The sequence below is a fragment of the Nothoprocta perdicaria genome, unplaced genomic scaffold (genome assembly GCF_003342845.1).
Source record: "Nothoprocta perdicaria isolate Ctin4 unplaced genomic scaffold, notPer1 scaffold_92, whole genome shotgun sequence".
Classification (NCBI taxonomy): domain Eukaryota; kingdom Metazoa; phylum Chordata; class Aves; order Tinamiformes; family Tinamidae; genus Nothoprocta; species Nothoprocta perdicaria.
Window position 1 is genome coordinate 2241843 of NW_020456221.1, and position 16075 is coordinate 2257917.

A 16075-nucleotide genomic window follows, 5' to 3' on the forward strand; every position below is an offset into this window, starting at 1 on the left:
AGTCATTTATAGCTAATTTTTAATTTAAATATTGTTATGATAGTATCTGCATGCACCTTCTGTGTTTAGCATACAAATTCTGCTTTTGTTTTGCTGCCAGTGACTCTCTACTATCTTAGCTTTTAGTCTTGGAAAGGAACAGAATAAAATCATGTGTAAAACGTGTGTGCTGTGCTGTGTGGAGCTAGTTCATATGCCCAGATGTCCTTTGTCCTTGTGCTTGTGTGTCCAGTCCTTCCAAGGGCCAGTGCACGGCACCTGTGTTGTGAGTGCTTAAATTCGGGAGAGAGGAGATCCGAGGTTTTAAGGAGCTGTTAGAGATGCTGATCCAGAATGAAAGTTTGTCACTTATGCATTTGGGAAGGTATACCCTGTAATATAAAGCATCTTTAAATGTTCCATGTCAGCTAAGCAGACTTTAAACCAAAATTATCCTTTCTCTTTATGAGAAGTATTTCTTCTAGGAATAAAGAACTATGAATCATGGTGTAATGCACAGCATAGCAGTGTGCGAATTACTTTGTTCCAAAGTTGTGTTGTTCATGTTGCCTTACATCTGCCTTCTGCAAGACTTTCTGTCATGCACTTGGAGGAAGGTTTTGCTGTTTTCCCTGTTCCGTGTGTTTCTTCTGCCTGAGACAACAGCAATCAGCCACAAGAGAGCAGTGCAGCCCATTGCCAGTATTTGAGGGAAAGTAGATAGTGGGAACAAAGCCGATGAATAAGGATGATTATGGGGAAGCAACTGCACATACAGAGAGGACTGATTGTAAAGGTGAGATTCAGTAGATGCTCTCCACAAAGAAAATCCTGAAATATGGAGGAAATGTAGGTGAGCATGAAAAAGGAAGGGAAAATGTGTGTGTGTGTATATATATATAGATAGATATATTAGAAATCAATCTTGAGAATAAGAAAATTACAGAAAAGAGAAAGTGCTGGAAAGTAGAGCTATAGAAGCTAAAAATACATGTATATACTGTTATGTTTCTCCTTACCCCTGAGTGGGGAGGGAGCTGCAGTTTGTGATCCCAGTGGTACTAAAGGTCTGGAGACCTGAAACTTTCACTCGGAGAGAAGTACTAGAGCTTTTCAGCCTGAGAGGTCAATACATGTATGTTCATCTTGGTTCTCATTCTTAACCCATTTTCTGTATTGCCATCTGGATGAATTATGTTTATCTGCATACTGCTATTCACCATATTAATATGATTAATAGAAAAGGAAAAAAAAAATCACAGCATGATTTTCAGAGTGCTACTCTTGGAGAGCATTGTTGGCAATATATATGAGTTGGGTGAGGCACAGGGATTGTGCCATTTCTAATATAGATTTTATTTCTGTTTCTCATTAAAAAAAAAGAAAGCAGGATTTGATGCTTTAATGATACTGTACATTAAACCAACTTCATAATGTACACTTCAGCTGTAGTGTGTAGTATTCCCAACTTCTAACTTCAGAAGGATATTAGAACCCTGCAGCAAAAGAGTGCTACCGCCAGATTTAGGGGAACTGCATGGTGGGAGGCTTCATTTCGAGATGAGCACAACATGTCCACGTATCCATTGTGTTAAGCATTTTTCTGGATTATTAGTTGGATATTGAAATAAAATTTTGTTTTGTTCTTTTTCCTATTCTTGTAACAGCTTCCCACTTGTAAAACATCACCGTGCTATGTAAAATCTGTGGCTTTCTAATGATGCTTTTGGACTTACTGTGACCTTTTGAAATCATTACAATTCCTTCTCCCCAGCTCTCCTTACTTGCAGTTGCACATGGGAAATACGAGTCCAGCTTGCCGTTATCCAGGTGGCTTTTCCAGTTAGTTACATCTTTATATAATTTTGAGTGCAGTAATCGGTATATAGAATACTGGAAAAAATGCCTATAATTCCAAAATGAACTGTGTAGCTCACTCCCTCCCACTTGCACTCTGCTTTAGTACCGCCCCTTCCATGCACCCTTTAGCCAGCAGCAAGACAGCTGTGTTTGATCATAAACCACTTAAACTCCAGGCTCACTGGCAGGGGAAACTTTAGCGTGAAGTGCAGGATCGGTTTGTCTCTGGAGGTGGGGGTTTCCTCTCTTGTGCCTTTTCTCTCCCCCAGAATGGAAGATCTTTGCAGCTCTATTTTCATATTTTTGCTGTGAGCTTTTATGAACATCACCAGTTTGCTTGGAGTGTGTTAAACGGCTTTGGGAGATGCCTTCCAGCCGAGCTGGGGAAAAGACAGCGTAGAGCGGACGGCAGAGATGAAGCACAACTTACAGATGAACTAGGAGATCTGCAGGGTCGGAATAGCAGCACTTTCCCTGCATTCTCCTAGCACTCCACAGTGCTGACGGGTCTCTTGCAGCAATGGATTGTCTGTGAAGTGAAAACTAATTTGGTTCTTTTAGAAGATCTTGCATCATTAATTTGGACTGGATCAGTGTGAAATGAAAATGGCTGTCTAGAGCAAAATGTGCAAGACAGAGAAATCTTGCAGAAGAAATAAGTATTGAATCTGTTAAGCAAAGGTTTGAAGCATTAAAATCTGTAAAAATCATCAAGCACAGAAAAGTCTAATCATGAATTCTGGAGTTGCTGTGAAATATGGAAATGATTCCCCTGCGGAGCTGAGTGAGGTAAGCAGATTCAGTGTCCTCCTTTATGCTTTTAAAAAAAACCCTCTCTCCTTTTGGGCTTTCAGACTACAAGCAGTGCAATTAAAAATTAATAGAATGTGTATCTTGTTGTAACTTGCTGTGCCAGTCAGGAAATGACCTGAACTTGCTTGCTGCTTTAGTCTGAGTAAGTGGTGAAAAGCAAATGTTTGTAACCATGTAAAGAGTTTTTTTTTTTTTCCTGTAGTCTGGCAGCACAGATTCCTTCACCTCCCAAGAGCTGTATTTATATCCAGCATTCATCTTTGCAGTAGGTGAAATCTCATCGTCAGATCTCAGCTGAGATTAACTGTGTGGTGACAAATTTAGAAGGGAAGTGGAGTGAGCGAAAGATGTCAGGTATTTATTGTGAAGACAACAACATTGGCAGAAGTTATGCTTGATTATGCTTAGCTAAAAGTGATGTTGCTCTGGATTAGGTGAATATTTCCTTACCTAAAAGCACAGAAAATAAGTCATAGGAAACTTTTTGCTTTTCATTTACAAGCCATGGTATGGTGTTATTTCTTATAGTTGTAAGTATGCTTTTTTTTTTTACAATATTGCTTGTTTTTAATTAATTGGAAATTAGTGTCCCATCAGATACTATGCAAATGTTTAATAAAATTGTCAGAGGCATTATCTTCTGACATTTACCAAAATGTCTTAGATGTGCCACTCTAACGGACTTATTTATCCTGAGAAGTACTGATGTTAGTTACCCTATGACACCCTAATCATCTTATTAACATCATTTTGTAGAATATTGAATCTGATCTGCCCCAGTTTAAATTAAATCCTCTTTACCTTGCCCTTTTCTTTGATAAACCTTTTATTGTAGCTTATCATTTATTTTATATGTTTATTAGAAAAAGTATGATGTGCTTGGCAGAACAAAAAAAGTTCACAATTTGTACAGGAGACAGCATAGTAGGTATTGAGCCAGTTCAGTATACTAGCGTGAAGAGGATCAGTAGGTTTGTGATCATGGAGTTAAAAGAAATTTCCTAATGTTCCTACTTTATGTAAATAAAATAAAATAAAAAGTTTGTTTTACTTAAATCTGTGTTACTCTGATAAATGATTGCTTAAAAGCAATATAATGGCACCTCAGCCTAAACTAAGTTAATAAACTCAGCATAAAAGCCCAGGATATTTTTGCCAGGAGTTTGTCATGGTGTTTCTGGCTGCATCTGTACTAATGGTTTATTGATCACTGATTTCTATCCCCTCAACATTTAATTTTCAGGACTGCAAAATCACATAAAACCTTGAATTTAAGCAAGACTGGATAGTTATTTAGAGCAGGCAGTGTTTACTGGTAACAATTATACCTGAGTAGAATAATTGAAATGTTACCAGTTCAAATTTACTGTACTTACTCGTTGTGTAAGGCTTTTTAGTAACAAGATATTTCTTATCTCTTTCTTCTGACATATTAACATGGGAAATATGAAAAGAAGCCTTTACCAATACATTGTATCACGTTTTTGTTTATATGATTAATTTAAAATAAATACTTGTGTTACATTTGTACCCCAGGGCAGCTGCTAGGCCCCTTTCTGACTGCAGACAAAGCAGTGAAATCTTAAACTCTTAACTTCCCCAGCTTTACTGATGGTTTTCATCCTTGTGATTTAAGTTTCCTGTGTAAGTATGCGTTTGGCATGTTTCACTCACTGGGCCAGGTTGGTTTTAACACTGGTCTTTGATAAAGCAACTCATTTTGAGTGAAATATGGAGGGCTCTATTGTAAGGAACTTTTCCATTGTTGCTATGAGAAGATCTCAGTACAGTAAGTACTCTGAGATCTAGTTAGTTGCTCTCCTCTGGACTTTAATTACTCAACTTTTATCTTCCTGTAGTTTGTATGTTCATATTATAAAGTTATTTATTTCTACAGAGTCTCTTCAAACCATTTCTTTCCCTACTAGTGAATTGAACTCTTTTTTTCTTGCTGCTATTGAATATTAGGAAGCCATTGATAAAGGTTGTGCATATATTATTTAGCTGTGTTTCTCAGTTCTTTGTCATTCTTCCCCGTCTTTTCACTCTGAATCTTCTGTATGGAATATGGGTTTGGTCACTGGAAGGCAGCAACATGTTTATTTAAACAATGAAAAAAGATGGGACTGACTACAATGGGAATTTGATTAGACTAGTACAATCTTAGTAGATTTTCAGACGCACCCGTTTCTTTACTGTCAACTCATATTTTCACATTACAGTGGGCAGTTACCAGTGTACATGGCTGAATGACAAATATGGTAACAGACCAAGGATGACCATTTTAAGAACATAACGCATACTGCTTTTTGGTGTGGGCGCATGGGTCTTTCCATCTGTGTAAGGAAGTTCTAGCAGGAGACTTTTGTTATTAAAATAAACAGGAAGACTCCAAAGCTTTGGAGATATAAATGCGTTCTTAAATGGATACATGTTGAATTACATTCTGTTTGTATTGAAACTTCTTTTTGCTTGAGAGGTATGTCAGTCTTTGGAAAACATAGGCCGCAGCTGTGGTTGTAGAAAACAGCGTGTGGTTCATGTTTGATATTTCTAAACTGTTGTTCAAGTGAACAACAACGAGAAAAAGATGAGCAGTAAGCCAAGACTATGAAGATCTCTTTGTTTACTGCTCATCTTTTTCTCCTCCCCAGGTTCATGATGAAAGAAAAAGAAAAAAAAAACCCCAGAGACAAAAACAAGTAAACAACAAAATTTGATTTCTTTCACTGGTCACTCATGCTAATAAAAAGCTCATAGTTTGTTTGCAGTGGCCTTGATTGCAGAGTTCAAGCTATTGTTATTGATACATGCATTTGTGCCTAGTTGACCATTTCCTCTGCTTTATCTTCGCCCTACTGTTTTTGATCTCCAAGTAAGGAATGATTTGTCCATGTGCTGTTTATTTGACAGATTCAGTATGTTATTACTGCAGAGAGAGGTAGAAAAGCATTGTTTTCACTATACAACAGCAAGGTTTACTGTGATGCCGCATTTTTTTTTTATTATATGACACATTAAAAGAGTTGTTGTAATCAATGAGAATTGTAGGAAAGATTTCAATACCCTTGCAAATAAAAACCCATGTCCAGCCAAAATTGCTTCTACTGAGATGGGTTTTCAGTAGTCAATATAATGGCATGTTGTTATTTGCAGTTTGCTTTCTGTGACTTGATTAAGAATGAGTGTGATTTATATACAGCATAGGACACCCAAATTAGGTAAGTGCTCTTTGGATCCCTTTGGTGCAATCACAGAGGGTTGTTTTAAAAGCCAATACTGTGAACATTATTGAAACTATGTTCAATGAACAGAAACTGCAGTTACAGTATAAATTCAATAGGAGTTTATACTCCTAATATATATGCAGTTAATTATCCTTCAGCGAGAGGTATTTGTATGGAAAGAGCTGAATTGCTTGATTTAAATTTTCTTTGTTTTCCAATTCTAAAAATACCACTTTTGGCTTAGAAAGTCCCTGAGCCTCAAATTGTTTAAAGGTGAAATGGCACTGTGGGGAGGTAATGCCTTGTCGTCTTAGCAGTCCCTACTGCACTGCTGACGTGCTGGCATGCTCCTTATGTCATGCTGATGTAGTCAGGTCTGGATTCTGACCTTGCACAACTGCAGGGCTAAGTCTTGTCAGAGGTAATGCACATGCAGTCTGCAACTGGCAGAGTGCTCAAATTAGCAGTGTGGGAACAAGAAAGGAACCTAAGTAGTGTACTTCATGGTGTCCTTGGCTGTTTACTTAAGAGTAAGATTAAGAGTGAAATTTTGACCGTGAATGTAGTTTTCACTAAAGAGAGTCTTGTGAATTTGCTTAGAGTAAAATTTTGGCTAAAAAAATGCAATGCATTCAGCACTTCAAGTGCAGCTGTTTGTTCTTAACGTATTCTTAGTGAGATTGACAGCTATGTTCTTGTAGAACTCATCATCTGATGGTGTTTAATTTTTCAAAAGGATATAGTCCTATAGTCTTAGATACAACTACATGTTCTTTAACCTTTTGCACTGTGTAGAACAAACAGCTAGGCTGTTTACTTTTGAAAAGCTTTTTTTTTTTTTTAAGAACAGTATTTAACATCTTGGGGAAGGGAGATTTGGAAGTTTATCTTGATTTGAGAGGCAGAATAGCAAGTTCAAACAAAATTTTGGTGAAACTCTATGTAATGCACGACGCGAAGAGAGAGAGAGATGACTAAATTTTACAGGCCTAAATTACAGCTATGTAATTTCAGTGTAGGGCAATATCATATATCGTACTTTATTTTAAAATCTGTGTTGCACCACTGCTATACTTTCCCAGAAATCTGAATGTGGAAGAAAACTTATAGCCTGAAAAGGGGTTGTGTGTCTTGAAGGGGATTGTTGTATTTGTGAGGCCAGTGAATGAGCTGGAGGCAGCCCTGGAGTAGGTGTCTGGGGAGAGCAGCCTCCTGACACTGAGCATTGTTGGCAGTGGGGAGATTCTGCAGCGACAGCCCACATCCTAAGGTAGTTTTCCAGTATTTTCTTGTAGAACATGGGTCAGCTTGTGCTCATATTGTGCCCACATGTGAGGAAATGGCACCGAGGGAATGACAAACAGTTTTTTTATGTATGTAACACTGGGAATAAACCTCAAACACTTGCTCTGTCTTCCTAAGTTTTAACGATTTCATCGTTAAAACAGTGAAAAAATGTCACACTAATACTACGTCTGCTTTGGGAGTGGTCTCTGGGTGTGCAGCTAGAGTGCTGGCACACTCTGGGGACTCCTCTTGTAAGCAGGTGGATGCACCATTTCCCACTGGAATCCTTCTCTAATATTGAATATATCAGTATCGATTTTGGCGTTCGGTGTCAAAGATACATGGAAATTGTAATGAAATGGCCATCTGTACGGCACCTTACTACCAGAGGGTACAGTTTTCCCCAGTCAGAGGATGTTTGGAGGACCAACTGTTTATACTGATTGTTTAAAATATTGTGATCTCACACTGGAACTCAGTGGAATGTGATTATCAGACACTAAAGATGACATTTTAAAAATGCTTTAGAATGAAAAAGTTGCATAATGGATTTCTTTACTAACAGCAGACAAACTGGAACAGTGACCAGTTTGTATGAATTTGTCAGAAATGACTGAAGTTAAACATCTCAATCTTAGAAGAGAGAATGCAGCAACCCAGGAAGCTTACATCATAGTATCTTCAGGAGAGACTAAATGGGTTAAATGGATCCTAGTGGAGATCTGAGGAAAATTCTGTTGATGGGCAGCAGTAATACCCCTAGCTTTACAAGTATATTCTCATCTTTCTTACTGCAAGGACATTGAAGGCACAGTTTTCTTTGGGTGAACTCGGCCCCGTCTCTATGCTCCTTCATGGTTTGCATTGACTTTGTGAAGTGCTATGCAACCTTGAAAAACTAACGTTTTCCTATACTTTGCTTGTTGAGTGTTGAGAATTCTTCAGAATTTAAAGAGTTACTGTGAATCTCAGTTACATTGATGTAGCAGGGTCGTTGAAAGGAAATAACAGAGAATTTTAATGGACAAGCTGTTGGACAGTTGCCATGAAGTCTGGATATAACTTTTAGATTAGATAAACTTCTGTCCTTTGTCATAAATCTAATACTGGTTATTCTTCTCTTTGAAAAATCAAATATATTTTTATACTTGTTTTTAAAATTTTATTGATAATTATACAGGGGACAGTTATCTTTTCCAGAGTTATTTGGACATCCGCAGTTTATTAATAGACATACTCTTTAATCAGGAGAGCTTGCTGTTATGTTATCAGCTCTACTGGTGATTTGATAGACATGGATTAGAACTGGAATTTGGATCCATAGTCTAGCTGAAGGGGCTCTATTTTTGGCATGATCAACGTGTGTGATTTCCAGAGGGACTGAGGCATGATATATCCAGTGTAAAAAAAAAAAACAAAAAACAGTGACTTCAAAGAATGCTTATTTTTTGGATTTGTGAGCTGCTTATCAGGCACAGGATATATTCCAGGCTAAAATGTTATTAAAGCACTATGAAGCACTATAAAAAGATTACTTGAAATACCCAGACACAGAGAATGCTCTTCTGCAGCCTCCTTTTGGCAAAAATAAAGCATGTCGAGGTTATGTAACACACCTGCCTCCCTGATATTTTAAAATGCCTAGCTTTTGAAAAATGCTTCTGAAAAATATGTTATAGTTGAGAATTTAATAAGGACAAATACGTGCTGTGAAAGTACCATTAGCAATGTATTGGATCTTCTGAAACATTTTAGAGACTGGATGTTTTTATTCTTAAATTCTTGGTAGAGTTCTGGAAATAGAGGTAAAGTCACCTTCCCATCACCTTCTTTCTTTTTTGCGGGTCAAAATATTACTTCTTTGTCATTGATCAGGCTTGGAGCTACCGGGACTCTGCAATGGGTCTTTCAGGATTCTTATGGGACTCGTCTTTCAGAAGCTTTTGTGCATTCCTCTATAATCTGTGGATCTCTCGTTTGTGAAGAAAAATGTATGCAAGGGCTTCTGAAAGAAGAAGAATCCCTAGATTGCAGGGTTGCTGATTCTGAAAATAGTAGTATCCATGCTGCATGTGTGTGTGAAAGAAGGAGGGATCACAGAGAGAGGCTTTCTGATGAAATTGAACAGCTGTGGTAGGATATAGATAACTTTGATCTGGTGCTCCAAGTTGTTTGAATAATTTTAAGAAGGAAGCCTGTTTCTGTCACTTTTGCTTTTAGTGTTATAGTTTTATTGTCTTTGTGACACTGTATGGTATTTAAAGTCACAGGTATTGTGCTGATAACTGTTGCTTTAAACCTTGTGGAGAAAGGCTGTAGGAGCCGCTCTGCTGCAGATGTAGTAGTGCTATGTCAGCTCGTGTGCTCTGCAGGGAAATGTGGTGAAACTCAAAGTTTCTTTGTGATAGATGGAGGGAAGTTCAGTGTGCAAGGTGGCATCTGGTGCTGGTAAAAAGACTGTGTGACACTAATAGCGGTCGCTTCACCCAGTGTCAGGTTTTCCCATATAAATGAACCTTCTGCATGAATGATTTATATTTCCTGGAGATTCAGATTACTACTTTGTAACAGTAGAGATATTCATTATTCCTTTGGAAATTATCTTACATCTTCCAACTCTGTGGTTATCATACATGAAAAATTTGCAATTGAAATTAAAACTTTAAGTGACATAAATCTCTCCAGTCATGCCAAACTCAAAGAACATAGGAGAAAAACATTTTTCCTCTTTGTATTCATAAACACACCCAACTTGCCTATGTTTATTTTTTTTCCATAGATTGTAAAGGTCACTAAATGGTTGTTTCTTTGTTTATTTGTTTTGCATATGAAAGCTTCTGAAAGCATCCAGAGCTGTGTGTGGTTTGGATTGTGTCTCATGCTGACATGCTGACTTTGGATAAATCCCTATGCTACTCCATACGCATCGTTTTTTGGGTTTTTTTTTTGTCTTGTCTTGTCTGTAAGACAAGACACTATATATAAGACAAAAAGTTGCTCCAGGAAATTTACTCCAACTATCCTGACTTGGAGACTGGTTTTTTGTTTGTTTGTTTGTTTTTTGAATGATGGTACTGTAGTAAAAGTGATGACCATTATTTCAGTGTGCATAATGAATAAGAATTTGAGTCATTTACAGAACCCCAAGGTACTTGTAATAGAAAGGGCAATTTTTATGCAGAGTTTGGTAGAATTTTGGCATTGCAGTTAAGTTACACGAGCTGCAAACATCCTGGGAAAAGGTTAGGTGCTTCTACAGCTTCATCAAACCCTCCCCAATCTTCTACTTTTGTTCTGAAATTCTGCTCAGAGTGCTGTATAATCTTAAATTGCTGACTTACTAAGCACATGGAAAAAGCTGCTACTTTCAGTGCAAGACTATATTACACAATAAAATTAAATATATATCTATGTAAATGCATATGTATATGGTGTAAATATATGTATGTGGTATTTAAGTTTGCTTTTTTTTTTAAACAGGACTTAACTATATTCATGTGTTTCTGCAGCAGTCAAATATCTAAAAGTGTGGTCAGTGAAAAATCACTGAAGAATCACCGTGGTAACCGAAGAATCTCTTTTACTTATTAATACATCATTTTATGTGTACTTCTTTGTTATTTTGATTGTATTTAAAGGTGTTGTGAAGAACAGTGGGCTGTTAATGACTGCTAATATAATAGTAAATACAATTTTGTTATTAAAGTATAGAATATTAAGCAATAAAAGTTGAAATAGAATAGCCATTAAAATGCTAGGTTTGCTATTATGTATTAAATATCTGCATTCATTAAGAAAAAATAAAATTTTGTTCTTTATAATAAAGTTTAAAAAATGGTATTGTAATGCAGTGAAAGAGTTAAGTGTGTAAGTGTTTGTGGATGAGTCTGATGTGACCTTCTCTTAGGGTTTCAAGGTTGCTTGCTAATATGAAATCCTCTTGGATTTTAGATTTGTCGGACCTTGGCCGTTCAAAACAAAGCTTTTCCCATGAACTGAATTTTCTTGGGAAGCATTATCAGCTAAAATATTGCATCTGTTTCCGCAAAGTTTTTTTTTTTTTTTTAATCTTTCTGTTTCTGAATCTGACAGTTCTTTTTGCTGTCACTGTGCTTTGAAACAGTACTTGAAATTTTCCTGTTAGCATGTATATGATTTTTCTTTTAACTGATCTTGAAAAGATATTCAGGGGGCAAAATCATTTGGGAGTCTTTAGTACAAGACTTGTCTGTATAGCTACAGCTAAAACCTTACAAGAATTTTGTGAGCTTCCTTGGTCTCAGATGAGTTGGACTTGAGAAAGCAAAAGGCAGAACAGAAAAGGAAAAGCTGGGAGGAGAGAGGTGAGGACTTGGAGTGATGAGATGGACATGAAAGGAGAGGGGCAATGAGGTCGCAGGGGATCACCGCTGGGCTGCAAGACGCCTGGGCTGGAGGACGAAGCGGAGCTTGTGGGGCTGGGGAGGGAAAGCAGCTGAAGAGACTGTGGGCGACACCCAGATATGGCCTATGTAACACAGAGATGAAGAAAGAGGAGAAGTGATAAAGAAGCCAAGATAGAAGAGAATAGGGCTTTTTTTCTCTCCTCTGTGGAGAGGAAAAGCATCATGCAGTTTTAGTGTCCATTTTAATACATTAATGGAAGTGAGCTAGAATTGAACTAGATTTGCACTAATGCTGTAAATCTAGCATTTCTTATTTTTGAGTGCTGATTCTGAACCATATTAATGCTGCTTTTTTATTATTTTTTAGTGCTGCTTGTTTGCAGTCTTATTGTGATTGCGAGGTAAAATTTGTATATTATCATCCCTGAACTTTATAGAATTATATAAATGCTGAAGCAGGTGGTGATTGTATTTTATTGTAAATGACCAGGATTTTGGTAGAATGTAATACATCACAATGTAGCAATTTGCATCAGACTTTGGAAAAGAGCCAGCTGCTGATAACTCAAAGGAGTACAGTTTTAAAATACATCAGTTAAGTGCTCAGAACTATATAGATCTTTCAGTGTTAGCTAAAACATCTAGTTTCTGGCCCATTAGAGCAAATTCTTGAAATTTCTTCCAAAGACTACATAGTTTAATTGCAAAAATGGAACTACTGCTGTCGCTCTGGAACTGCAAGACTTGCATGTGGTGACGTTCATGTGCAACAGGATGACTGCAACTGTCAGTTGCATTAGGACAGCTCGCTGACCTTCTGAACCATATTTTTAGAGCTTTGGATGAAGTGACTGGTTTGGCTAGTGTTCCCGTGAAGATGAGGATGGGTGGCAGTCTTACTGTCTTGCTTTGCAGACAGTAAGCGGAAAGGCAGATCATATGCTGTCTATGTGTCTACACAGTCTGTATGTCTATGCTGTCTAGATATTATGTCTACAAGAAGTTGAGATGACCTTGCACCAGGCTGTTTTTACGTACTGCCATAACTTACTCTTCAGAGGGCTGAATGCATTGAGTTTGATAATGCACTGCACTTCTTTGCATGGTATCTAAATTGTTAAGCTGGCTTCCTCTGAGGCTGTAGCCTGTTATTAAGTAGTAGTTGCTAGCTTGCTGTTAACAATAGCCAGCATTTATATTAGCAGCTGGCTTGTCACAGGTATCAGCTGTATATATTATTAGATCTCCTGGGTGCTGCCTCACATAGTGGTACTTCTGTTATCATCCTTTTTTGGGCCAGGCTGGGCTAATACACTTGAAATGCGTTTTGCAGCTGAGTACAGAAATGGGAGCAGTTACAATCCCAGCTGCAAAAATGACGAAGTACCTACTTATGAATGGTCAGCACCTTTGATGATGATAAAACTGCCTAAGATGCTTTCATGTTTTCTGTGCTTTGATTTTTTTTTTTTCTCTTTTGCCTGCATAACTTACTACAGCCTAATTTTTGTTGGTTAGTGATGCTGCTGTTACATGATTCATTTGGCTTATTTGATTCCTTTTGTTTGAACTAATTTGCAGGCTTATTTGGTTCTTTAATAATGCTCTACGCTTGTTTATCAGCTCTTTTTCTTCTCCTTACATATGGTGAGCAAATGATTGTTTTGTGGTCTGAATGGCTTGAAATTCTAGAAGCTGTAAAGATACTCCAGAAGCCTATACATAAAGTAGATAAAGTACTACATAAAGTAACGTTCTGCCAGTTTTAACTAACCTTGTAGAAGGCCTGGTGCTTGCTAAAGAATGCATGTTTTTTCTTTCAATGAAATGAGAAGATGAGTTAAATCTTAGAGGGAAAAAATTATCTGTAGCTGTAACATGGTGTGTCAACAACTACTGTAAATGGTGTCAGTAGACTGAGTTGACAACTGCATGTAAAGGAAAGATTTTGCTAATGTTTCCTGAGGTGATATTCATGTCTTGTGCAGACCTGGTTTTAAGAGTGGATAAAATACCTTTATTTCTTCTCTTCCAGTGATTGATACATTTCTTGTACTGCAAAGTAGAAAAAGAGTGTGATGGCTCATAACAGTCAAGCCGTTGTGATGTGGAGATTTGTATGAATTTAGCTATTCTATTTCTATTCTCTCTCTTTATGAAGAAATCTGCATATAAATATTCTATCTATATTTTCTATATAATTCTACATAGAGAAGTATGCTTCTGTATACTTCTGTATATTCTATATTTCTGCAAAAGTTGGATTTTTTAATATATATATTTTTAATATGCAAACTCTGTCTTCCCTACTCTGCAGTATTACAAGTTTCAAAGTAGCAAGACTCAAATTTAGATGTTGTTTTTGTTTTTAAAAGCTTTCACTCAACCTTGATTATTTCATGTTTGAAACTGGAGATCTGTAACTGTTGTGTTAATGGATGTAAGTTGAAGTAGTAATGTGAATTTATATAATATTTCTAATAATAAAATAGAATCCAAATTATTGTAAAATCCAGTCTTTCCTTTTTGTTTATAATCATGGCCCTTAACTGCCTAAGGCTGCAGTGCCTCTGGGAAAGGAGCTGATTCTTTGTTGGCATAAAGAGATGCATCTGCTGTGTGAATAATGAGCATTATTTTGTATCAAATGAATAGTCATAATTAAACCAGTGTAATTATTACATGTAATGAGCAGCAGTGTCGAGGCCAGCCCAGTCCTGGGCAGAGTGTTCTGTGGTGTTGCTTTAGCCACAGTGCTTCGACTGGAAACCGCTTGTGGTTGTGTAACTGTGGATTTCAGGTTCTGGAGAATTACATGGTACTTCGCAGCCTCATGAAAGAAATAATGGTTTTTGGAGTACCTCTGGCAGAGAATTGCTGAAAAATGGATTGCCTTGGGACTTGGTTTTTGTAGTGGAGCACTCTGAAAAGTCAGGATTGCCTGGCAGATTTTGTAAGGAGTGGTTTTCTTGGGGGATTCGCAAGTGTTGATAGACCAGGTCATTTCTGCTGTAATTCCAGAGTGTCAGCTTAATATTTTCCATATTGCTATTTTGCCAGACTTTTTGTTGGCTTACAGCTCTGCTGGCTGTAAATGATAATAGATGTTTTAAGGATCTTTCTGCCTTATTAGCACTTCAGTTACTCTGAACACTCGTACACTCTGCTGAAATATCTTCTTCTTCGTTACTACTTTTACCTTGATGTGGCATAAGAGAACTGAGTATTGTTAATTTTAGCCACACTTATTTGGAATTGGATTCCTAGCAGAAATTTGCACGTCTCCTATGTCTAGCAGTTTTCCACCTCAGAACCACTACCACTCCATAGTCAGTCTTTCGGCAACTTAAAAGAGAAGTTATCTTCATCAGTGGAGAAAAGCATTTTTTGATATTATTTTACAAAATATCCTGTTCTTAATAAATAGGTATAAATGGCTATGTAGTTTAATTCAGTTCTGTTCAGACCAGCAGTCTGCTAACTGCACTGTGAAATATTAACACAAGTATCTAGCTGACCTAGTGAGACCTTTGTGGGTGAGGTCATTGACATTTTGGCGCTGCTAAACTCATTAGCAGTATTAACCTAAGTGTTTTGTTTTCAGCACTGCTGCATTTCATGCATGAAATTTTAAATGCAGAAAGATAAAGACCTTACAACCTCCTCATTAGCAAATCTAATAAGTGGTATACAATTTATAGTTACGTACTAAGTACATTGATTATGATTATGAAGTCATTGCAATTTAATAATGTAATTTGTCAATATCAACTGAATTTTTGCTCATTAAGAGAAGATTTTTATAGGCCAGAGGAAAACATAGTTTCTTATTAGGCTTAAATAAAAGGGAAAGTAAAAACACAAAAGTAAGACGATAAGGTTTCGTTAGTATACCAGCCTCCAAGGGATAATTTTTACAAGTCTGCCACTATGTTCAGATTTTGCTTGAAGCACACTTATTGACAATATAGAGAACATATAAATGACACCATTTTGTTCACTTCTTTTGATCCTGATTTCACTGTTTTTGTAAAAGTACTTTTTATTTAAAAAAAGGGAATGCTCCTAAATGATATGGTCACTTTGGTGGCTGAGTACTGCTTAGATAGCTGTGTTTGGTTTGGGTAGGTGGAATTCTTGTAGCCAAGACTGGATCAGATGACAAAAAAAAATTCATTGATTGCTAGCTGATCAGTAAAAGATAGTGGTTGAGTTAGTAGACTGATAAAGATCAGATGATTTTACATCAATAGACTAGATTGGATTTCACAGTCCTTTTTCCTTGGAACAATTTTCTTTATTGTTTGTTTTCATTTCAACTCCTAAACTTTCCTTGCATTCATATTCATTTGTTTGAAAGGAATCTGGCTGTTTGTGTCCATGCCTGGCCCTTAAACCTATGCTTCTGGAAATGAATGAGGCAGTGTAGAAACCAGAAATACCACAGAGGTCTTAGAAAACGCTATATGTAGATTATTATAGCCACAGCAACAGCAGAGCTCACCATTTCTTCTAATTTGCTCA

At 37.0% G+C, this 16075-nt stretch overlaps 1 protein-coding gene across 3 annotated transcripts in view; it reads left to right on the top strand.

The window, feature by feature from the left end:
* MCC (MCC, WNT signaling pathway regulator) overlaps nucleotides 1-16075 on the top strand; it is a 174788-nt gene that overhangs the window by 40817 nt on the left and 117896 nt on the right. The window contains exon 1 of one of the 3 annotated variants that reach the window (XM_026052853.1): nucleotides 2035-2628. The exons of the other annotated variants lie outside the window; for them this stretch is intronic. Within the exon in view, the coding sequence (XP_025908638.1) occupies nucleotides 2572-2628 (57 nt within the window). The 5' untranslated portion in view covers nucleotides 2035-2571. Of the gene's footprint in view, nucleotides 1-2034; nucleotides 2629-16075 lie in introns of those variants that run through there. 3 annotated transcript variants of the gene reach the window in all.